The 24,373-nt window shown below is 37.8% G+C and overlaps 1 protein-coding gene across 2 annotated transcripts in view; it reads left to right on the top strand.

Annotated features, from left to right (window-relative positions):
- Ppp1r12a (protein phosphatase 1 regulatory subunit 12A) overlaps positions 1-24,373 on the top strand; it is a 144,194-nt gene that overhangs the window by 38,250 nt on the left and 81,571 nt on the right. For both annotated transcript variants that reach the window (XM_004650135.3, XM_045152155.1), the window contains exon 2: positions 21,282-21,412. In XM_004650135.3, coding sequence (XP_004650192.1) covers positions 21,282-21,412 — 131 coding nt within the window. The remainder of the gene's footprint in view (positions 1-21,281; positions 21,413-24,373) is intronic.

Genomic DNA, 24,373 nt, shown 5'->3' with positions numbered 1-24,373 from the left:
TCTCTCCTGTTTCATTTCTAATGTGGTTAATTTGAAGCATCTCTTTTTTTCATTTGAGCAAATGGGCCAGGGCTTTGTCAATCTTGTTTATTTTTTCAAAGAACCAGCTCTTTGTTTCATCAATTTTCTTAGTTGTTTTCTTAGCTTCCAATTCATTAACTTCTGCTCTGATCTTGATTATTTATTTCCATCTGGAGCTTTTGGGGTTGGGTTCTTCTTGCTTTTCCAGTGTCTTTAGGAGGATTGTTAGGTTACTGATTTGGGATTTAATGCTCTGAATTTTCCCCTGAGGACTACTTTCCTTTGGTCTCATAAGTTTTGGAACATTGTATTCTTATTGTCATTCCTTTCTAGAGATTTTGCAATTTCATATTTTATTTCATCCACTATGCATTTATTGTTTAAAAGTGTGTTGTTCAGTTTCCAGGAGCTGATGGGATTCTTGGTACATCTTTTGTTGTTAACTTCTCACAATACAGCATTGGGATCTGATATCATGCAGGATATTGATGTCGATCTTCCTTAATACATGGTGGCAGGCTTGATCTTTTTTAGAGAAGGTTCCATGGGCTGTTTGGAAAAATGGTATTGTGTGGATTTAGGGTAGAATGTTCTGTAGATGTCCATTAGGTCTAACTGTTCTGTGGTTTTGTTGAGCTCTTTCACTTCCCTGTTGGTTTTCTGTCTGGATGGTCTATCTGTTGCTGATAATGGAGTATTGAAGTCCCTGACTATGATGGTGTTGGTGGTTATTTCTGTTTTATTGTCAAGTAGGTTTTGTTTTATGAATTGTGGTTCCCCTGTGTTTGGTGCATAAATACTTATGATTGTTATATCCTCTTGTTGGATTGTTCCCTTGATAAGTAGGAAGTGGCCTTCTTTGTCTTTATTACTTTTGGTTTGAAGTCTGTTTTATCTGGTATTAGTATAGCTATGCCTGCTTTTTTTCCTTTGTTTGGAGGAGGGGGCTTTTCAAGGTAGTGTCTCACTGTAGTCCAGGCTGACCTTGAATTCACTATGTAGTCTCCCTCAGGGTGGCCTTGAGTTCTTGACCTCTGCCTCCCTAGTGCTGGGATTAAAGGAGTGCATCACCACACCCAGCTCTGCTTGTTTCTTATTCCTATTTGCTTGGATATCATTTTCTACCTTTTCATCCTGAGGAGGTGTCTACCTTTAGTGGTGAGCTAGGTTTCTTGAAGAAAACAGATTAAGGGGCCTAATTATCTGATCCACCCTTATGTCTCTTGATGGGTTAATTAAGGCCATTAATATTTAGGGTAATGATTGAGGTTTGATATGATCCCTGCCATATTGTGTTGGTTTGTGTGGTTTGGTATTTTCTTGGATTTTGTAGTTTCTTGTGTCTTCTCTGCATTTGGTTATTGTGATCTGTTCATGTAGGCACTTGAGGTTGATTATTTGAATAACATGAAAGATATCACATAACAGTGCTAGTTATATTCAAAAATGGTGAATTTAACATAATCAAAAACCTAAAGTGAAAAAAACACATATTTATTTTGGAGCTTATCAAACCCTGCTGATGAAACTGTAAATTAGTACAATTGCTGCAGGAAAATGTGTGACAGTTAATTATACAAGTTAGCATCATATACCTGTTCAGAAATTTCATCCCTTTAATTTACCCAAGACACACACAAAAAAAGCTATTTGAAACTGGAAATAGTTCACATGGTCAGCAGTAGAGAAGTGAGTAAACTGCTATAATAGAAAGGAAAATTTATTGAAGTGTAAACTACTTATACAGCAACATGCACAAGTATGTAAACATCTTACATATAAAGAAGCCTTTCATTAGATAAGTGTAAAAAACAATTTTATAATTGCCATACCTTCTTAATTATAGTGGTAAAAAAAAAAAAAGAAATCAATAGTTACCTCTGATTGGGGAAGATTGACTAGAATAGAGAAGGCCTCTGTAGTGATTGTGTTTAAGTCTTGATAAGAGTTTAGATTATTGGTATAGCCAGGTGAACACACACACACACACACACACACACACACACACACACAGGTTTTTCTGCATTTCAGTCTGTACAGATTTTGTACCAAAGAAATCAAACAAGTATTGACCTTAAGGCTACATATGCTAAATTGTTTGGGAAAAGTGTAACTCTTCCTACAGTTTTATTTTAATTTTTTTTGTTTTAATTTACTTATTTGCAAGCAAAGAGAGAGAAAGAGGAGATAGAGAAAGAATGGGTGTGCTAGGGCCTCTAGACATTGCAAACAAACTTCAGATGTGTGCGCCCCCTTGTGCATCTGGCTTATGTGGGTACTGGGGAATTGAACCTGGGTCCTTTGGCTTTGCAGTGAGCACCTAAACCACTAAGCCATATCTCCAGCCCCAGTTTTACTTTTGTATGCAGTCATCAGTTTCTTTCTATGTGTTCTACATCTGAGAATTCAACCCCCTATGCATTGAGAATATTTTGGGGGGGACGACTGTGTTTTTATTGACCAACATGTTCATAGTAAAATCTAGGTGGTGAATGTGTGGACATTCACTATAAAATTCCTAACTCGGTTGTATGCTTGAACATTTTCTTAATAAAATGTGAAAGAGGAACATTTTATCTGGAAAGTGTTATAAGGAAAATGTTTTTATTTATGTAGCTTTTAGGATATAGAAGGATAGAAAGGTTTGTTTGAGAACGCAGCTAGAATTATTAGAGGTGTAGGGAAGACACTGAAGAATGAAGAAGTCAGTCCTGATTAAGAACTAGACTGGTGAGTCATTCATTTTGGCTGAATTATAAGTTAAAATAGAACATCAGGCTGAAAAGTAGGAAGCATTAGTGTAAGAAGTCATTAGGAGCTCAGTTTCTGAATGGTAGGATGTTTCTTCTCCAAATAAGAAAAAGGAAAGGATAGGGGAGAGGGAAGGTATAAAACTTCCCATGTGGCTGGGTGTGGTGGTGCACGCTGTTAATCCCAGCAGAGGTAGGAAGATGTAGTGTCGAGGCTACTCTGACACTACATACTGAATTCCAGGTCAGCCTGAGCTAGAGTGAGACCCTACCTCAAAAAACCAGGGGAAAAAAAAAGAAATTGTCATGTGGAAGTAATGAGTTCCTTTAGCTTTGTACAGCTCTTGGGTATGTGAGATTTCATATTAGGCTTGAGGAGATTTGGAATTATATGTAGATGTGATAGGAATTCAGGCAAAAGACATTTTTGAAATTTGTTCAATACTGGTATATTATTATGAGATCAGGATGACTTTATAATAAAATCAACATCATTTGTTAGTTTGTATTATATTGGTGACAGAAGAAAAAGCCAGTGGTTGAGCTGGGATTCCTCACTCCTAGAGCTCAGCTGAAGTCACCAGGAATTGTGAAATCATGAATGTTCACTTGATATGAACAGATGAGTAAAGCCAATAAACGGTGGAATAAGAACTGGAAAGGGCCAGAGGCAGGGATCTACAAGGTGCTCCCAAAAGGGGGAGTCTACTGAGAGTGAAAAAGATGGAGGATGTCACGCATGTTCTTCTCTTATGAACTTCCTAGTTCTCTGGTCTTCTAGGTGAAATATTTGAAAGTAATGGCCATCACCCTCCACCTGATTATGTAACTTGTAAGTTAGGAGGCATTCGCCACACCTCATTTTCTGTTAGTCTCCAGCTCAGCATGTGTGCTTTAATTCTCCAGCCATTGCAATTGAAGTCCAGACCTGTGTGCTCACTTGTGTGTATGTGCAATCTTGCACACTTGCATGTTTGTGTCATCTTGTGTGTCTGGCTTATGTGGGACCTGGAGAGTAGAACTTGAGTCCTTCACAAGCAAGCACCTTAACTGCTACACCATCTCTCTAGCACATAAACAGTTCTTTTAATCACTGTTTTATTCTTGAAGATTAAGATTAGGTTTTCCAGGAAGCCTTGTTCTTGCATAGGCTGTGGCCTGTTTTCTGAGCTCCTTCAGAGATAAAACTAATATCATCCTGTTTCCTGATTCAGTATTTGCTAATTTCCTAAGAACCTGTATCAGTAACAATTTGTCTTTGTTCATTGTGTAGTTAAAGACAGATGTTCAGTGATTATTGAGAAGATCTCAACAGTGGGGCAGTGCTGGTGAAGGACTTAATAATTTTCTGAAAGCTTTCTGGAAGAAAAAAACACTGTGATAAAATATAGTCTTGAGTAGCTGGGAATATATAGCTCAGTAGTAGAGCATTTACCTAGCATTTATGAGGGCAGGTTCAATTCCTAGGACTATAAAATTTATTTATTTATTAAAAACAAAATAGTGGAGGCTGGAGGGATAGCTTAGTGGTTAAGTCATTTGCTTACAAAGCCCAAAGGACCCAGGTTTGATTTCCCGGGACCCACATAAGCCAGATGCACCAGGTGGTGGTCCATGGATCTGTTATTTGTTTGCAGTGCCTAGAGGCCCTGGCACACTCATTCCGTCTCTCCGTGTGTGTGTGTGTGTGTAAGAAAGAAAGAAATATTTTAAAAAATTAAAATAGTGCTTTGAGGGTTTCCATGCATGTCTTATTTCTATAGTCTGTTCTCTTGTTAACATGAATAGCTGCATCAGGTAACTTAATTGTGTTAGACCTCACTCCATTGAATTATATACATTACTAAGTTTTGTCAAATGGCCATTTATTTTATAGCCTTTTTCTTTTTTTTGTTCTAGAATACTTAAAAGATGTGAACTATAAGCTAGTTATACATAATATAAAGGTAAACAGTTGCCAGGCATGGTAACACATGCCTGTAAGTTCAGCTTGCAGAAGGCAGAGGCAGGAGAATCATGAGTTTAGGGATAGTATGAGCTACAGAAAAAAATCCTATTGTTTTTCTTACTAATGCATTGGTCCCATTCCCCTTATTTTATCTAGTTTTAGCCTCACTTTCCTCTTGTTGCTTAGGGTCTTTGTGTTTTCTGTCAGTGCTTCCACTAGTTTGGGTAAAGGTGCTTTATATGATTGCCCTTCTGATGACCTCTATACAAGAAACACAGTGTGGATAACATTTATTAGCTTCCTGTCTTCAAGAGTCATCAGTTTTTATATTAATTAGTTATAGGTCAGCCCTCCACATTTTACAGGGTATAGTTTCTCTATTAATTTCCCTACAGTTTTGCATACTTTTGTTTTTAAAGATTTTTACTTATTTGAGAGTGACAGAGAAGAAAGAGGCGGATAGAGAGCGAAAGACAGAATGGGGACGCCAGGGCCTCCAGCCACTGCAAAAGAACTCCAGACGCATGTATCCCCTTGTGCATCTGGCTAACGTGGGTCCTGGGGAATCAAGCCTCGAACCGGGGTCCTTAGGCTTCCAGGCAAGCGCTTAACCACTAAGCCATCTCTCCAGCCCCAGTTTTGCATACTTTATAACCTTAAAATGTAACAGAAACTACTCATAGAACTTAAAAAGAATTTTCAGAATCTGTACAATTAATTTTGGGGGGTGTTTTTCAGGTAGGGTCTCACTTTAGCCCAGACTGATTTATAGTCTCAGGCTGACCTCAGACTCATAGTGATCCTCCTATCTCTGCCTACTGAGTGCTGGGATTAAAGGTATATACCACCATGCCCAGTTAAAACAAAGATTTAACTTCACTAAAATGTCACCTAGGTTATATGTACCATTACTTTAGGCTCCACTGGGGGGAGGTGGTGAAATTGTTTTGTAATTAGAAGGTATAAATTAGAATGGAAGGCAAGATTTTGTACAGTAGTTTTAAAAACTAAAAGCCAAGAGAGAAAGAGAAAACCTATTAAAAGCAAATATGGTTTCCAAGAAACACAAGTATCATTTTAGCCATACGTGTAAACTTGATTGTAGAGACATTATCGTGTACCATCAGAAATGACCTTTGCTGTGGTGAGTAGTTAGTAGATAAAAGCTAAATTACATGTTTAAAGTGACACAAATACTACAGAGTAGGAAGATTTCTAAAGGAAATTTAATTTGTATGTATTCCATTTGGTCTATGTTCTAAACTAAGAATTCAACTGTGCTTTGCAGGAATATTATTATGAGATAATTTTTAAAAGAAACTAGAATATTTAAAAAGATAGACTTGCTCATTTTAATTCAGCACCTGTGTATTTTAGGTGTTTAGGCTTGACTTTCCCTCTGCCTTTTCTTCCTTGGGAATCGCAAAACCTTATATGGTCAAGACTTAGCTTTTAGACTTTCAGTGAAATGCAAGGCACCACTCCAAAAAGAAAAAAAGAAAAAGAAAAAGGCTGGCTTTTACTTTGTCTTAGTGTTCTCTGTTGGCTGCCTGTATTACTATAGTAGCTGAATTACTAAGAACCTTATGTTCATTAGTTGTCTGTCTTACCAAGAAAAGGAATTCCTTTTGTGATTGTAGTTTTATGCTAGAGCACTGATGTTGTTTTAACAAATGACATTGGTTATATAATTTGATTTTTTAAGAAAAAATAAAACTTAAAAGTAGTTGTGATTATTTTATCACACTGTAGGAGAGGACGAGAGACCATATCTATGATATACCACTAGGAAGTGACAATTCACTGATGGTAGATGCTGGTGAAGGTGAAAGTGAACTTGGAGTCTTTTTGCTATGCCACTGCTGCCATCTGAGTAGTGGACCAAAAAAAAAAAAAAAGCATTAATAATAACCACATGGTAGGATGATAACTTCTCATTCTCATCTGATAGGATTGTCTTTTTGTCATAGTGACTATGACTTTACTAAGTGATCATTAATGTCACATACATAACTCCAACATAATTTAATATTTTGTTGAAAATTCTTCTTATTAACATCACAATTTGATACAGGAAAATGGAACTGATTTCCTCCCATGGTGATCTACAAGTAGTAAAGCTTGCTGATCTATAGGGTTCCTACATACGAAGATAATGATACAAAGCAGGGTCTTCTGTTCAGCATTTGATTACTCTCAATGAAGATTAGATACTATGAGTACAATGTCTTTGCCTTGGAGAGCACATACGTATTATAGAACCTGAAGGGAGAGAAAAGAATGCAGAAAGTGGTAGGAAAGATATGTTCACAGTGTTACAGAATGAGCCTGTCTACTCCCGGTTACATGAATACATGCTAGAAAAGATGATAAAAATAAGTCAAGGTATGAGCAATTAGTGCAATGCCCTAACCATGGCGTGCTGAATCCTAAGAATGTGCATCACTTCTCTAGGGAAGTTATCAAGTCCTAGATTATAATAGTTAATTCTTACAGCCAGGAAGATTTTTTTTTTAATTTTTCAGATTTTTTTTTAATTTTTCAGATTTTTTTTTTCTTGGCAAGTGAGCTACTCTTTCTTGTCATCGTCTTTTCTCCTCCATCTTTCCCTTCCTCCTCTATGAGAGAGAAGGAAATAGGGACAGACTACCTTCATAACTGCCTAATCTCTTTAGAAGGTGATACTTTCAGCCATTTTACCTCTTACAGGTTTTACTGCCTTACACGTTACACTGAGGACCAGCCCTCCTGCACATGAACTCTTAAAAAATACTTAAGCCACAGCAAAACTCTTAACAATCTAATGATGTGCTTTTGCTGAGTTTTCTTCCCTGGATTTTGTCTGAACTTTCTTTGAGCAGAGTGTGTACTGTCTTTCTTTCTAGCAGAGAAACCTGTGGTAGAAAATTTTTTAGATAGTAGGACTGTCCCCAAATATGCAAACTATCTTAATTCAGTCATTGAATATCTAGGTTAGATAGCACTAAAAGGGCTAGCTAGAAGTCCCTTTTTTCTATACAGTGTTGCATAACATTTTAATGCAGTTTTTCTAATCCCCAAATACAAAAATTTTATCAAATGATGAAACTTAAATTCATTATTATTTGTATCTGAGAGATTTAGAACTGACAGAGCAGTGTTAAGCTCTTTGTACTATGTAATATGGCTATTTTATTTACTTATTTACTTCTGGTTTTTCAAGGTAGGATCTTGCTCTAGCCCAGGCTGACCTTGAATTACTATGTATTCTTAGGCTGACCTCCAACTCACAGTTGCCCTCCCGCATGCTGGAATTAAAGGTATGCGTCACCACACCTGGTTATAGATATTTTATATAGAGGGTGATATTTTGAAATTCATTTATGTATATGTTTGGTTTGGTGAACTAAGCTTACTGTAGGTGAAGTTTGGCCTTTTTTCTCCTGCTTTAAGCTACCTAGATACTGTGCTTGGTAATATAAATATGACAGTAGTTCTCAACAAATACTGGGAATCCATTACTGTCCATTGGTCAATTAGAAAACATCATTTCAAGCAAGTACCTCACTGAGCCTTCTCCCTAAGTCAGGAAACATTTCATAATCTCCTTACAGAAATATCTTAATATGCTATAATTATAAAGGATGCATATTACATATGCTATGATATTCAAAATTATTTAATAAGCCAAAGAAATTAAAGTCTGAAGCAATAATTCAACTTCAGGTAATGTGATTTTTTTTTAAACATTTTATTTTTATTTACTAGAGACAGAGACTGGGGGAGGGAAAGAAAAAGACAGAAGAGTGAGTGAGAGTGGGCATGCCAGGACCTCTAGCCACTGCAAATAAACTCCAGACACATGCACTACCATGTGCATCTGGTTTATGTGTGACCTGGAGAATCAAACTGGGGTCCTTAGGAAGAGCAGGCATAACCACTAAGCCATCTCTTTACCCAAGTAATGTTTTGTTTATGACTCTTTTTCTCTTTCTCCCTTCTGCTCTAACCTGTTGTGTAGCTGGGGATGACCTTGAACTTCTGAGCCTCCTTTCCCCACCTGTTTAAATGCTAGGGTTAAAGGCATGAGTCACTATGCCCTGCTACTTTCTTTAGTTACAGAGAAAGTAATTACGATTAAGAAGATGAGCTATGAAAACATAATAGGGTAATTTTTAACCGTGATTCAATTTTAGACACATTTAATTGACTGCTAACTTGAGAAGATGAGGACATCAGTTTTCAGACTTTTCTCACTATTGTTAGCCATGCTACCATTTCTGTTTTGTTACGATTAATAATATTTACGTTCCTTTAAAAAAGAATTCTGTGCTGCAGCAATGGCTAAGCATTTAAGGCACTTGCCTACAAAGCCAAAGGACCCAGGTTCAACTCTCCAGTGCCCATGTAAGGTCAGATGAACAAGGTGGCACATGTGTCTGGAGTTTATTTGCAGTGGCTAGAGGCACTGGTGTGCCCATCCTCCCCATCTACCTGTCTACCTGCCCCCTTTCTCTCAACTAAAGACATAAAATACTTTTTCAAAATTCATATGAATCTTTGGCCATCTGTCTTGAACTTGGAATTTTTCTTGTTCTTTCAGTTGACTGTATTTTATTGCCAAGTAGCATTTATTACCTTACCTTACTTTCCCTCATAAATATATGTTAAATGCCATCAAAATATGTGATATTTCATTTGACTTGCCAAGTTATATTTTCTTTTTTTTTCCCCGGTTACTTTTTTTCTTTAATTTTTATTAACATTTTCCATGATTATAAAAAAGTACCCATGGTAATACCCTTCCTCCCCCCCCCCACTTTCCCCTTTGAAATTCCATTCATATTTTCTTTCATACTGTGTTTTCTATCTAGATTTGTTTTTATATGCTACTTATCTTTATTGTGTTACATATTTTTATGCATGTTTGTGTGTGTGGTGCACATGTATTTGTTACGTATGTGTGCACATGCCTGTGAAGTCCAGAGGGCAACCTTGGGTGTCATGCTAAAGAACAGTCTTATCTTTTTGGAGCAAGTTCTCTCATTTGTCTTGAGCTTATCAGTTATCAACAAGCCCCAAGGATCCTCCTATCTCTACCTCCCAATGCTAGCATGTGCCATCATGCTCAGCATTTTTATGTGGGTTCTGGGGATTCAACTCAAATCCTCATGCTTGTATGACAAATACTTTACCCACTGAGCTATCTCTCCAGCTTATCTATCTGGAAGGTCTGAAAAGGATTAGCACCCCCCCTTTTTTTTTTCTTTTTTGAGGTAGGGCCTCACTGTAGCCCAGGCTGACCTGGAATTCACGCTGTATTCTCAGGGTGGCCTCAAACTCATGGCAGTCCTCCTACCTCTGCCTCCCGAGTGCTGGGATTAAAGACATGCACCACCATGCTCATCAGATTAGTACCCTTATAAAAGAGGAATCCTGTGTCAGCCAGGTGAATCTGCCTGTGCCTTAAACTTAGATCCCTGTGCTCAAGAACCATGAGATGTAAATTCATGTTTCTAAGCCAACCATTTTTATGGCATGTTTTTATAGCAGCCACGTGGACCTAAACACGTTTTCTTGCTATTTCCTTACTGTAGTGTGTATTCACAGTTGCTAAGTTAGGCCAAAGTACACAGTGCTTTGTATTCTGATTCATGTTTAAGGGTTGTTAAGAAAGGGATAGACTTAGAATTGTACCAAAATGGTAAGGAAATAGTACCAGGAATACAAACCAGATAAAAATCCAGAGTTTCTCAGTGTCTTCCTCAATTCTTTTTTCATGTAGTCCAGACCAACCAAATGTACCATTTAGCTAAGTCTGGCCCTGAACTCCTAATTAATTTTCTGATCTTTCTGTCTTTACTTCCTAGGTTCTGGGATTAGATAAGTCTCCTTCTGAGGCATGTGTGGCTCAGAATAGCAATAATGTAGTTCAGCACAAATCTGTAACCTTACTTAAAACATTTTGAGAATTTTGGGGGATTTTTCTCTTTGCTTTCTCTCCTTTTCTTCTATTTTTTTAAAATTTATTTCATTGCACATTTCTCAAGCATGAACTTTTTAGATGACTTTCTATCACAAGCCCAAGATAGTGGACACACCTGCTGAGGCATCCTCTTACCAAATAGCCAAAAATTAATTAGATATTAGTCTGTATATTAGTTCTTTATTAATGAACATTAGTCTATAAGTTAATATTTAAAGGCCATTTAAAATGTTTTTAGTCTTAAACCATGTTTTAATGAACAGTTTTATACATGCTGTTTTGTGTATCCATAAGCTTTTATGTTCTCACTATAAAGATGTCTTTATCTTTCCTACCACTTTTTTTGAGATGAGGTCTCTCCTTCTTTGTTACTAGGGAGGCCCAAGTGACTTGCCTCTGAACGTCAAGATTATCCTGACCCCACCTCCCATTGCATAGATGTACTAAGCATGTGCCATGCTTTTACACGGGTGCTGAGGATCTGAACTCTGGTGGGCAGGCTTGTATAGCAAGCTCCTTTAACCACTGAGCTGTCTGTTCAGTTCCCACACACACACCTCTTTTTTTTTGGGGGGGGGGTTTGAGGTAGGATCTCACTCTGGTCCAAGCTGACCTGGAATTAACTATGTAGTCTCAGGGTGGTCTCGAATTCAGGGTGATCCTCCTACCTCTGCCTCCCGAGTGCTGGGATTAAAGGCATGAGCCACCATGCCTGGCCCCAGCCCCCCTTTTTAACTTGAGATAGTCAGTAATTTGCATAGGCTGGCCTGGCACTCACTCTGTATCCTATGCTGCTCTTGAATTTACAGTTTACTGCCTTTATCTGCAGTATTGGGAATTAGAAGGTTATGTCATCAGGTCCAGTTTGTGCATACTCTTTTGTAACCTGTTCTTTTTTTCATTTATTTGAATAAAACAGAACATACTTTTATCTCCTCCAGGAAACTAAACTAAAGTTAGCTTTCTAAATTTCCTGCAGGGCTCAGGCAATAGCAAGGCCTGGCATAAGGGTAACTTGGTCAAAAAAATGTTTTATTTCATCTTTAATCACATAGTGACTTTTTTCTTACTTTGTAAAAATTCTATAATTTTCTACTTTATTTCCTTTTCTTTTTATTTGCAAGGGGGGAAGAAGAAGAAAAAACATGAATGAGCATGCCAAAGCCTCTTGCCACTGCAAATAAACTTCAGACATATGTGATACTTTGTGTATCTGGCTTTATGTTGGTATTGGGGAATTGAACTGAGCCCATTAAGTTTTGTAAGCAAGCACCTTTAACAACTGAGTGATCTCTCTAGTGTCCACCCTTTAAAAAGTTAGTTATTTGTGTGAGAGTAAGAGAGAGAGAGGCAGACTGAGAGTTGAGTATGGGACATGAGGGCCTCCTGCCACTGCAAGCCAACTCCATACCTGTGTACCACTTTGTGCATCTGGCTTTATGTGGGTACTGAGGAATCGAACCCAGGCTGTTAGGCTTTGCAAGCAAGTACCTTTAACCATAGAGCCATCTACATAGCCCTCCTTTTCTTCTTCCTAATTAAAAATGTACACCTTGAAGCAGAACTAAAAAAATTGCTTGAATCCATAAGCAAACAGTTACTGAAACAGCACTTTTTATATATGGTACTGTGGGATGTTTAGGCACTTCCTGGTTTGGGGGAACTATATCTGGATATAAAGACTAGAAATACATGAAGAAATTGTAACAACACTCATATCTGAGATAGCACTTAACACAGTTTTATGTAAAAGCCAGTTTTATTAAGATTTTGCCTTGGTTTATTTCACGTTTATTGTGCATGCCGTAGACCAGTCACTGTGCCTAAAGGAAACAGAAGACTGTGGGAAACTATATGTTGTGCATAGTAGACAGTTAGTAAAGCTTGTTATTAAGAGAATGATGCTAAACTTTGATTCATTTTAAGTAGGGTCTTTCTCTAGTCCAGGAAGACCTGGAATTTACTCTGTAGTCTGAGGCTGGCCTTGAAGTCACGGCGATCCTCCTATCTCAGGCTCCAGAATGCTATAATTAAAGGTGTGCGAAATTTTTAAACTCTACAAGAAATGTTGTTATGGGGGTTAGGGTGGTGGATCACTAGGTGAAGTACTTTCCAAGCAAGTATAAAGACCTGAGTTCAACTCAGATACTTAGTATTTGTTGACTGAATGTTTGAACAGTACTTAAAGTTACTTTTATAGGAAAATGCATTCTTTTTTTTTTTTTCTTTTTGTTAGGTTGTTTGTTTTGAGGTAGGGTCTCATTCTAGCTCAGGCTGACCTGGAAGTCACTAGTAGTCTCAGGGTGGCCTCGAATTCATAGTGATCTTCCTACATCTTCCTCCCGAGTGCTAGGAATAAAGGCGTGTGCCAACACACCCAGCTAGGAAAATGCATTTTTTGCTTGTTTTTGGTTTTCAAAATGTTTTCTCAATATTTAATAGCCTATATTTGCCATCTGTAATTCATTCAGCCAGTACACATGCATTAAGTCTTCTCTGTAGGAAACATAGCATGAACTTTTCTTTTTCCTAAGGAGGAATTTCTTTGTGTAGTGACTGGGTTGGATCTGTGGTTTTAAAAAGGATAGGTTTTTGTACCTATATGTAGATTTCAAACCTGCTTATATGATAGGAGATTAGAAAGATGGAAAATTTTAAACATGAAAGCATTGCTGAATTCTTCCTTATTTTCATAGCTAAATATAATAGCTGGCCTCCTAATATTATACTTATTTGTTGGCCAGTTTTTTGAAGGCAAGACCAAGGTGTTTATTAGGTAGTATAGGACTGCTTGAATTCTATCAAAACCACACCCAAAACTCTTCTTTTGAACTGTCTAATTTTACTTTTCTTTAAAATAGAACAAAAGCATTATTTGGAAAGTATCTATATCAGTTTCTCTTAAAACTTACTCAACAACATTGGTGTCACACCAAGTGTTTGGGGTATAGACTGTTTCATATCAGCTGAGCTTTGTCTTAAGAGTCAGAAAAGATTGTTTCTGTGAAGTGGAAATTGACAGTAACTATATATTCAAATTAGTTTGTTTTACCTATGGGTAACTGTCTTACTAATATTAGGCACAAGTATTTCAATTATAAACTGTAATTAAATTAACACTCTAAATTGCTATAGTTATATTGTATACAACTGACTTCAGTTCTTTGCCTTTTGCATGTTATTCAATGTTTATGAATGAGTTCATAGAAGTTTTCTTGAAGGTTTAGAATGCCTATGATTTTTTTAGTATATCTTTTAAAACTTAGTCACCCACTTATATCTCATTGGTGGGTGGGACTTTTACCATAATGGTACTAAAAGAAATATTTGATAGTTTTTCATCATTTAACTTTGCTTTACAATTTAAGGGGTAGAATGGGTATTCTTGGCTAACAATAGAAAAAAAAGTAGGGGAGATTTAATATATAGAGTATGTATTTATATAAACATAATAGTGTAGCTATTTGACAAGTTTATAATACTAATTCATGTGCTTCTCATGGCAAACTTTGAGGTTGTGGATACTGTGCTTATGTTACAGAGGAAACTGTCTCCACAGGATGAGCAGTTGCCAAGGAAACCCTGCCAGTAAGTGGCAGAGCTGGACTTGTAATAAAACACTTTCAATGAAATGAATATAACTATTAAAATTGATTTCAAATATTATTCATTTTGTGATTGTGATTTCACTTAATTCAGTTGCAGTTACTAAGCACATTTGGGTCTATTTTAGGAATGAAATTTAATGATTCTTCAAGCTATGCATGCTCTTATTTGTCTTCAAGCCTTCAATTCTTTGCCGTGAGCACCTATGGAGCTCTTTTATTTAACTCTGTTTCTGGCTTCTGACTAATTATAACAGCAATGTTTTGTACTTAAACTAGTTTGAGAAATAAGCTTACAGTTCAAGCCAGTAATGCTGCCTGTATGTAGAACTAAGGTTGAGGTCTTTTTCACACAGCTTTTTACTGTTAATAATTGTCTAGATATGCATTCAGTAAAAACTTAAGACTTGTCCTGATAATACTTTCAAGTGTATTTGATCTGTCTTGTTGCTTTCTTTGTATGAGTCAATTAATTGACCAAATTTAGTTGACCAAATATTTGCAGTAAGCAAGTCATGTGTCCCTTAATGTGCTACATGTTAGCTTTGAATTTCCTAGCAACAGCACTTTATGGGAATGCTTTTCCTGCATGTCGTCGTAAGTGTTCAGGAAAATAGCTGCAATAGTTTATTCCATGAATTTGAGACTCATCTGTAATGTAAAGTTACATCACTACCTCCCGTTTTGTTTGTTTGTGAGAGTGGGGAAAAAGCAGATAGAGAATGAATGAGCACATGAGGGCCTTCAGCCACTACAAACAAACTAGATACATGCACCACCTTGTGTATTTGGCTCAAATGGGTACTGGAGAATTGAACCTGGGTGCTTAGACTTTGCAGGCAAGTGCCCTAGCTGCTAAGCCACCTCTCCTACCTCTATATTTAAAGTACTGGAAAGAAAAGAAAAAAAACATTAAAATTTTGAGCAGAATAAAAGAATGAGCAGATTTTATATTAACTACTTTGGATATTGTTACTGGTGTTATTTTTTTCAGTTAAAAGTATAAATATTTTTTTTAAAAAATTTAAAAACAGGACTGGAAAGAAGGCTCAGTGGTTAAAGGCTCGGGTTAGATTCCCCAGTACTTACATAAATCCAGATGCACATGCGTCTGTAGTTTGCAGCAGTAAGAAGCCCTGGTGTATCTTCCCCTCACCCCCAATACTGTTTTAAAAACATATTAAAATAAATTTAGTGCTTCACTTTCTGAAGAATATTTTCCTTTTTTTTTAATTTTTTATTTATTTATTTGAGACCGACAGACACAGAGGGAGAGACAGATAGAGGGAGAAAGAGAGAATGGGCGCGCCAGGGCTTCCAGCCTCTGCAAACGAACTCCAGACGCGTGCGCCCCCTTGTGCATCTGGCTAACGTGGGACCTGGGGAACCGAGCCTCGAACCGGGGTCCTTAGGCTTCACAGGCAAGCGCTTAACCGCTAAGCCATCTCTCCAGCCCATATTTTCCTTTTTATTGAAAATATCTTTTCAATAAAATAATCATGACTGTTTAGGTTTTGTTGTTATTTATTTTATTTTTTGGTTCTTTTTTTCAAGGTCGGGTCTCACTCTGGCCCAGGCTGACCTGGAATTCACTCTGTTTTCTCGGGGTGGCCTCGAACTCATGGTGATCCTCCTGCCTCTGCCTCCCAAATCCTGGGATTAAAGGTGTGTGCCACCACGCCTGGCAGGCTGAAGAATATTTTCTATATGATAATTTGTTTTTCAATAGCTTTCTTCAAATGGAGAAACTTTAAAAATTATTCTGTTTAATAAAAATCTGTCTTCAGTGGGATAAGATGGTAATTAAGATTCTAGTCTACATCTTGTCTAGATCCTTACAGATTCTGCTTTGCAACTTTAACATACCAGGAACTGTTATTGTCATAGTCAGGTTCGTATTACTGGCAGAAATCACCTGACCAAGAGCAGCTTGTTTGAGAAAAGGTTTATTTTGGCTTACAGACTCTAGGGGCAGCTCCATGATGGCAGGGGAAAACAATAGCATGAGTAGAGGGTAGCCATCACCCCCTGGCCAACATCAGATGGGTACCAGTAACAGGAGAGTGTGCCAGACACTGGTAAGGGGACATTGGCTATAATTCCCATAAGCCCATCCCCCAAAATACACTGCCTCTAGGAGGGATTAAGTCCCAAATCTCCTTCAGCTGGGAACCTAGCATTCAGAACACCTAAGTGTATGGGAGACACCTGAATCAAACCACCATGTTCCACTCCTGGCCTCCATAAATTGATAACCATACATGGGGTAAAATACAATGTATTCAATCCAATTTTAAAAGTCCCCATAGTTTTTAATCAATCCTAATGATGTTCAAACATTCCCATAGTCCAACATCTTTTAACTGAGCCATAATACCAAAAACAAAACAAAACAAAAAAAATAATGGCACAGAATAAACATTCACATAGCAAAAGACAGCTTTGGACGTAGCAAAGAAATATTCAACCAATACAAGTAGGGCAAACATCAAACTCTGTAGCTCCCAAGTCTAACAATTCTAGTCAGTAACAAATCTCCAAGTCTGATAATTCTAACCAGCAACAAGTCTCTGGAGTTCCAATTATGCCTCTCCAGCTAGGCTACTCACAGTCCTGGAAAACTTCATCAGAGCTGGCAGCTCTCTTTAGTAGCTGTCTCATGGTCCTGGCATCTCCACTGGGTCTGCACTGTAACCCACCATTTATCCTCAAGGCTCCCATCTGGTCTCCATGCAGGCATCCAACAAACCTGCCTCACACTACCCATGGCCATTTCCAAAACACAAGACCACATTGCAAACTCAATGACCCTCTCTTTTCTGCATTTCTTATACTCCACAATACCAGGTAGGGTGCCAGTTTGTTAATCCAGAGGGGAATAAAGCAGACTTTGAAGGCCCTTTCAAAAGACTATACATTCTTATGGTTGCCCCAGTGCAGGTCAGCCGGCCCAATCTCAAAGGTTGTAATCTCTCATATAATTTCAGCTGAATGGGCAGAAGTCTCAGCCCAAAGATTTCATTTCTATGCCATTTCTTTCTACTCATACCAGTCCCTTTCTACACAAAGCAACCCTACACTGGCATAATAACAAGCCTGTCATACAAACTGCTTCTAGCCCAGTCCAGGCGAAGCTCTTTCTCAACCTCACAAGCCATACCTCACAGTCCGTAGTTCTTACTGCATTCAGGTCTTTCAACTCTGACCAGAATAGTGCATGAAGCTGTACTTATAGCACTGCAGGGTGTGTCTGAGGCCAAGGTTTCAAATCCTTCCACATTCCTCTTGAAAATCAGCTCCTAAAGGTCAAAGCCTCATAGTCAGGTGTTTAGCAGCAAATGACACCACTCCTCCGTACCAACATTACTGTTGCATTCAGGTTTGCATTGCTGGCAGAAATCATCTGACCAAGAGCAGCTTGTGGGAAAAAAAGGTTTATTTTGGCTTACAGACTCGAGGGGAAGCTCCATGATGGCACAAACCACCAGTTATGTTTTCAGTGGTTGCATTAAACTCTGCTGTGGAGTCTTCTCTATGAAATGGAATGCCGAAGCACTCATAACCAGTGCATATATCTGTGCTTGATTTCCTTTGTTTTAAATATATATATTTTATTTATTTATTTGAGAGAGAGAGTTACAGAAATAGGCAGGGAGAGAGAGAGAATGGGTGCACCAGGGCTTCCAGCCACTGCAGACGAACTCCAGATGTGTGTGCCCCCTTGTGCATCTTGCTTACTTGGGTCCTGGGGAGTAAGTCCTTTGGCTTTGCAGGCAAGTACCTTAACTGCTAAGCCATCTATCCAGCCCATGTTTTGTTTGTTGTTGTTTTTTTTTTTTTTTTTTTGAGGTAGAGTCTCACTGTAGCTCAGTCTGACCTGGAACTCACTGTGTAGTCTCAGGATGGCCTTGAACTCTCTGCAATCCTCCTCTGCCTCCCCAAGTGCTGGAATTAAAGACATGCACTACCACTCCCAGCTTGAATTCCTTTTGCTAGTGTCATCTGTTTGTGTATTTGCCTTCTGTACTTGCTCTTTGAAATTTCTGTTTCTAACACCTTATTGAACAAAATTCTACAGATGTCTTTGTCTTCTAAGCAAAATGCACTGATTGTACTTTAGTTTTAAGCCGCCTTGTATGGGTTTTAGAATATCTTATACATTATTGAGGGATTTTATTTCTCATTATTTTAAATATTGCCTTAAGACAATTCCCAAGCCAATGTTTCTGTCCTCCAAAGGATATTTTTATTTTTAAAGCTGTAGGTATGCATGATTAGATAGGTGTTCAAATACATAAGCTTACACGTTCAAAATTAATAAAATCATCATCATCCTTTTCCTTCGATATGAACCCAGGGTCTTGTGCATGGTAGTCAAACATTCACTCCATCCCTAGCTCCACAGTACCATTTCAAAATTTTTTTAAAAAAATTAAGATTTTATATGTAAATAGTCATAATATGATAGAAAATAATGTTTCTCATGAGTGGTCCAAACATTTATGTTAGTTGTATTTCTTCCACTTGGGCTCAGTTGCTTGGATACATTTGGGCCAGGCTTTCAAGGATAGGAAGATTTTGCATATGCTCCACCTTGTGGAACAGACATTTCACTGGTGAAAATGAATAGAGGCAGCAAATCTGAAAACTAGAACATAACTAGAGAACCCCAAGAAGATCATGTTGACTGGATAGAATCTGATGCATGCATGCATTCATATATACATGCATGCATACATGTATGCATTCATACATATAATAGATAAAGCATATGTCATACTACCTAGCACAAATAAGTAATTAGAAAACTACCTAGCACAAATAAGTAATTAGAAAAATATTTCCGTGGTTGTATTTCAGTCTTTTTATCTCTGTGAAATAGGAGCGTTTCATGTAGCTCTGGCTGGCCCCGAGCTCACTTAAGCAGCACCTCAAGCTGGCCTTTAGCTTACCATCTCCCTCCCTTATCCTCTCAAGTGCTAGAATTTTAGGCATAAAGCTATAGTGCCTAGCTAATTATTTCCTTTTAAACTATAGGGCTATAGTTGTCAACAATTTTTATTTTGGGGGGGGGGGAGTTGTGGTCTCACAGCTTCTTTATTCTGAAAACTATGGGAGCTATAATGAGCTTTCCTTCTCCTTCCCTCCCCTCCCCACCTCCACCTCTCCCCTCCCCTCCCCTCCTTCCGAGAAAGGTCTCACTCTAGCCCTGGAATTTACTATGCAGTCTCAGGGTGGTCTCAAACTCATGATGATCCACTTACCTCTGCCTCCAGAAAGCTGGAATTGAAGGCATGTGCCACCATTCCCAGCTTTCAGTGAGATTTTTTTTTAATATATGTGCATTTTAAAAAAAAAAATATTTTATTTTATTTTATTTATTTGAGAGCAACAGACACAGAGAGAAAGACAGATAGAGGGAGAGAGAGAGAGAATGGACGCGCCAGGGCTTCCAGCCTCTGCAAACGAACTCCAGATGTGTGCACCCCCTTGTGCATCTGGCTAACGTGGGACCTGGGGAACCGAGCCTCAAACCGGGGTCCTTAGGCTTCACAAGCAAGCACTTAACCGCTAAGCCATCTCCCCAGCCCTTTCAGTGAGCTTTTGAAGGTTATTTGTAATATCACAAATTAAAAATGAGGGCTTAGAGCTGGGCGTGGTGGCGCATGCCTTTAATCCCAGCACTTGGGAGGCAGAGGTAGGAGGATCGCCGAGAGTTCAAGGCCATCCTGAGACTACATAGTGAATTCCAGGTCAGCCTGAGCCAGAGTGAGACCCTACCTCGAAAAACCAAAAAAAAAAAAAAAAAAATGAGGGCTTAAATTGTTTACTAATCTGCTTTAAGCCTAAGTTTTTCTGTGTTACATGAAGAACATTTTTAGTTAAAATTACAAATTAATTTTCTCTTGAAAGTTTGAATTCCTCATTGGTAACAAATAGCTCTGTTAATTACATCTTTTATATTGATGTTAGTTGCTTTTCTTGAAGTAACAGACTTGATTTTGTTTTCATTTTCAAGATAAAAGTTTTGTCAGTGGTTTCTTAAAGTATCAGTAACATTAACTGGTAAAGTGGCTAGGTTTAATGACTCAGTTGTATAAATGCTTTTCTTCAAGACATCGATCATCTTTGGAATATAGGTTTTATTGTATACTTCTTTCCTTGTTCCATAGAACATTACAAGGATATGTATTTAAGGGTTTAGATTTTAACTTGTAATTTTTACTGTTTCATCTAGGATACTCATGAGTAAAAACAGCTCTACAAAAATGCAGAGCATTCATAGTCAGTACAGTGACTGTTGATAGCGGTTGGTTGGTTGTTGCTACTGCCTTGTGCTTGAAGTATTTGTGGCTTTAACCAACACAGTTGCTTTTGCATTTTCAAGTAAGTGCACATGTCAACAAAATGCAAAGATTAATAGTAGATTAGTACATTAGTCCTCTTGAAAGTAGTTTTGTTGTGTTGCTTAAAGAATATACCTTCCCAACCCTTAACAGATCACATTTTGGGACGCACTGTTACAGAAGATATTATTGATTCTTAATTATAATATATTAACTGCTTAAAATTTTATTTTGCTGTTTGTTTTTATGGAACATTGTCTTGGCATGTAGTTCTGGCTGGCCAGGAACTTACTATGTACCTAGATTGGCTTTGAACTCATTGACAATCCTGCTCTGGCTCCCCAGTGCTGGGATTAAAGATGTGTGCCACTACATCTGGCTTGATTTTTACATTTTAGTTAAGTGTTTGCTTTCTCAATTAGGTTGCCATAAAAAGAATAGTCACATACAATACTGTGTATTTGAGCCAAGACTCTGCCAGTTCACTTAATATATTGCCATGTTTGATGGCTATATGATCATGATAATTGCAGATTAATATAGAAAATATATTATAAAATGCATAAAGCACGAATTTTATTGTGTTGACATTTGAACTGTTTAATTCATGCTTTTTTCTAGTCATGCTTTCTATTTTGTTTTTAGGCTTGCATTGATGACAATGTTGATATGGTGAAGTTTCTGGTAGAAAATGGAGCAAATATTAATCAACCTGATAATGAAGGCTGGATACCACTACATGCAGCTGCTTCCTGTGGATATCTCGATATTGCAGAGTAAGCCAGTTTGTGTGTGTGTGTGTGTGTGTGTGTGTGTTATCCTAATGTTAATACCTGAAAAAATTCATTCATGCATGCATGCACACAGCAGGGCCTCTTACCATTGCAAATAAACATCAGACACTTGTGTTACTTTTTCCATCTGGCTTACAGGATTGGCTTGGCAGTTGAACCCAGGCTGGCAGGCTTTATGACAAGTGCCTTTAACTGCTGAGCTATCTTCCCAGCCCCAAGACCTGAAACTTTATAGAAGTCATTGTTTATTGTTAATTAGTGAACCCCTTCATATTACCTCAATTCCAGAAAATTATTTTCTTAACAAAGAGAGCAAGTAACTCTTGGACATCAAGATATTGGCTGTCTCACTATTAAATCTTCTTGTCCCCACTATCTGGGCATTTGGAGTTTTATTTTAAAGTCATAATTGTATATATTCCCCTTTTGAGTATAGCTATTGTGTGGTCAAATGATTAATAATTAATATTTAGCAGTCTTGTCCACTCCTATGTGATCACAAACTCTGAGGACAAATAGGGTACTTTACTTTATGATGCATAGTCTTCCAGTTAGTCTTCTTCCAGTTTTTCCTAAGATTGTTTTTGAAAATTATACTTTTTAGAACAGTTAGTTAGCTATTTTATTTCCTACTACCCTTTAATGTGTGAGCACATTCTTCAAACATTCAACATGGAAGTATAAATACACTAATAAATGTTTTCACAAAATTATTTTTGATTGCTATGTATCCATACCATAAATAGTTTATTATCCTTGTTTTTATCAAAACTTGATAACTATTAAGTATTGACTATTAAAGTTTTTCTCTGTAGAGCACTTAGTGTTTCCCTTGGAAATACCAATACCCTCAAAGGACGCTTGAAATCTTTTCCTATCCTTATATATTTTTAAAATTTTTTAAGTTTTTATTGATTTATTTATTTGAGAGAGAGAAACAGAGAAAATGGGCAGGTCAGGGCCTCCAGCCACTGCAAACAAACCCCAGACATATGTGCCACCTTGTGCATCTGGCTTACATGGGTCCTGGGGAACCGAACCCCGTTGTTTGGCCTTGTAGGCAAACATATTAACCACTAGTACATCCCTTCAGCCCCTCTAGAGAGATAATAGGCCTTCAAAATGTCCAGTTGTAGATGCTATGGAAAGAGCTCATTCAGTTTCTTTTAAAAATTTTTATTTATTTATTTATTAGAGAGAGAGAGAGAGAGAGAGAATGGGCTTACCATGGCCTCTAACCACTGCAAACAAACTCCAGACACATGCACCACCATTTGAGTCTGGCTGATGTCGATTCTGGGGAGTCAAACCTGGGTCCTTAGGCTTCACGGTCAAGTGGCTTAACCACTAACCCATCTTCTCATTCAATTTCTTAAGCTCACTTGATAAGGAGCTTGTGTAAGGACCCAAGTTTTATCTTCTGTACCCATGGACGTAAATTGGGCATGGTCCCAGTGCTGGGGAAGCTAAAGCAGAGGGATGCCTGGGGCAGCTTAATTGTTGAGCTTCAGGCCAGTAATAGATCCCATTTCAAAGGAGGTGGAAGGGCTTCCTGAGGATGACAACTGAGATGTTTGTGTTCCTCTCACATATTCTCTTCAGCAGTTAATTTTGCTAAATGAGTGCAAGGAGTTAATGATTCCTGTTTTTCTTTGGTATAGTAAAGTAATGATGGTGGCTTAAGAGATAAGGTGAATTGATTCCCCAGGTGAAAACATCTTGTAGGGTTGATGAAAGGCTCTATTAATAATGACTAGTGTGATTCATAATAACAGTAGCTATGAACCAGGTATGACCTAGGAAAGCACAACATGTAATCACTATGCCAAATATTTTGTAGCTAAATTAGTTTTATACCCTGGCTTTATCATTTGCTAGCTTTGTGCCAAAGGTCAATGCACTTTCTCTGTGATTCAGGATTCCTTTCTTTTAAAGTGTGAATTATCCAGCTGCTTCCTACCTCTTGTATTCCAGATCACATTTTCATTCTGTCAATACTTGACTACACTTAGTTCTACAACATTTCCTGCTGGATTGTATTAATGTGTCTTTCCTCCTAATGGTTTATTTGTCTTATATTACTTGACCAGCTCCTACCTTGCTCTTAAGATACAGTTTGTCTAAGTGTTATTTCTGTGGGAATCTTTTTCATGTCTATCATGTTCACTTTGTTTGCATTCTTCATGCCTGCGACAATACTAATTCATCCTACTGATGAGAGCAATCAGGCCCAGATCAGTTTACTCTGAGGATGTGGATGATTAATATATATTGACCTCTGATGTTTTGACTAAAGGTAGTAGGAAGAATTTGAAGTTTGGGTTTTATTTGTAGACATGAACTATTTTACATCTTGTTTTGTCTGTAAGCTAGTAGGAGCCAAGTGTATAATGAATGATATATCTTGATATTCTTGCTCATTTACCTAGCCTTTTCACCATATTAGTTACCATAAAGCCTTCATACTCAAAAAGTAGAAGTCTTACCAAAAACCAAAAATAGAAGTTGCTTAATCATATCCTTTTTCAGAGTAGACTGGAGAATAAATAAGGTTGGTGTGAGGAGTCCAGTGTTGCTCAATATATGCATTGTTGCATTTATTTATTTGATAGAGATAGAGGGAAAGACAGTGCAGGCACACCAGGACCTCTTGGCTGCTGCAAATGAACTCCAAATGAATGCACTACATTGTGCATCTGGCTTTCTGTGGCTATCAGGCCAACAGGCATCGTAAGCAAGCACCTTTAACTGCTGAGCCATCTCCCCAGCTCTTTTTATTTTTTAACTTTTCCTCTTTATTTAATTTTATTTATTTGAGAGAGAGAGAAGGGGGGGCAAAGAGAGAATGGGCGCACCAGGGCCTCCAGGCACTGCAAACAAACTCCAGATGCATGTGCTCCCATATGTATCTGGTTTGCATGGGTCCAGAGAAATCAAACCTGG

The sequence above is a fragment of the Jaculus jaculus genome, chromosome 6 (genome assembly GCF_020740685.1).
Source record: "Jaculus jaculus isolate mJacJac1 chromosome 6, mJacJac1.mat.Y.cur, whole genome shotgun sequence".
NCBI classification, from domain to species: Eukaryota; Metazoa; Chordata; class Mammalia; order Rodentia; family Dipodidae; genus Jaculus; species Jaculus jaculus.
The sequence above is the reverse complement of the archived record's forward strand: the minus strand, read 5'-3'. Positions and strand labels throughout refer to the sequence as shown.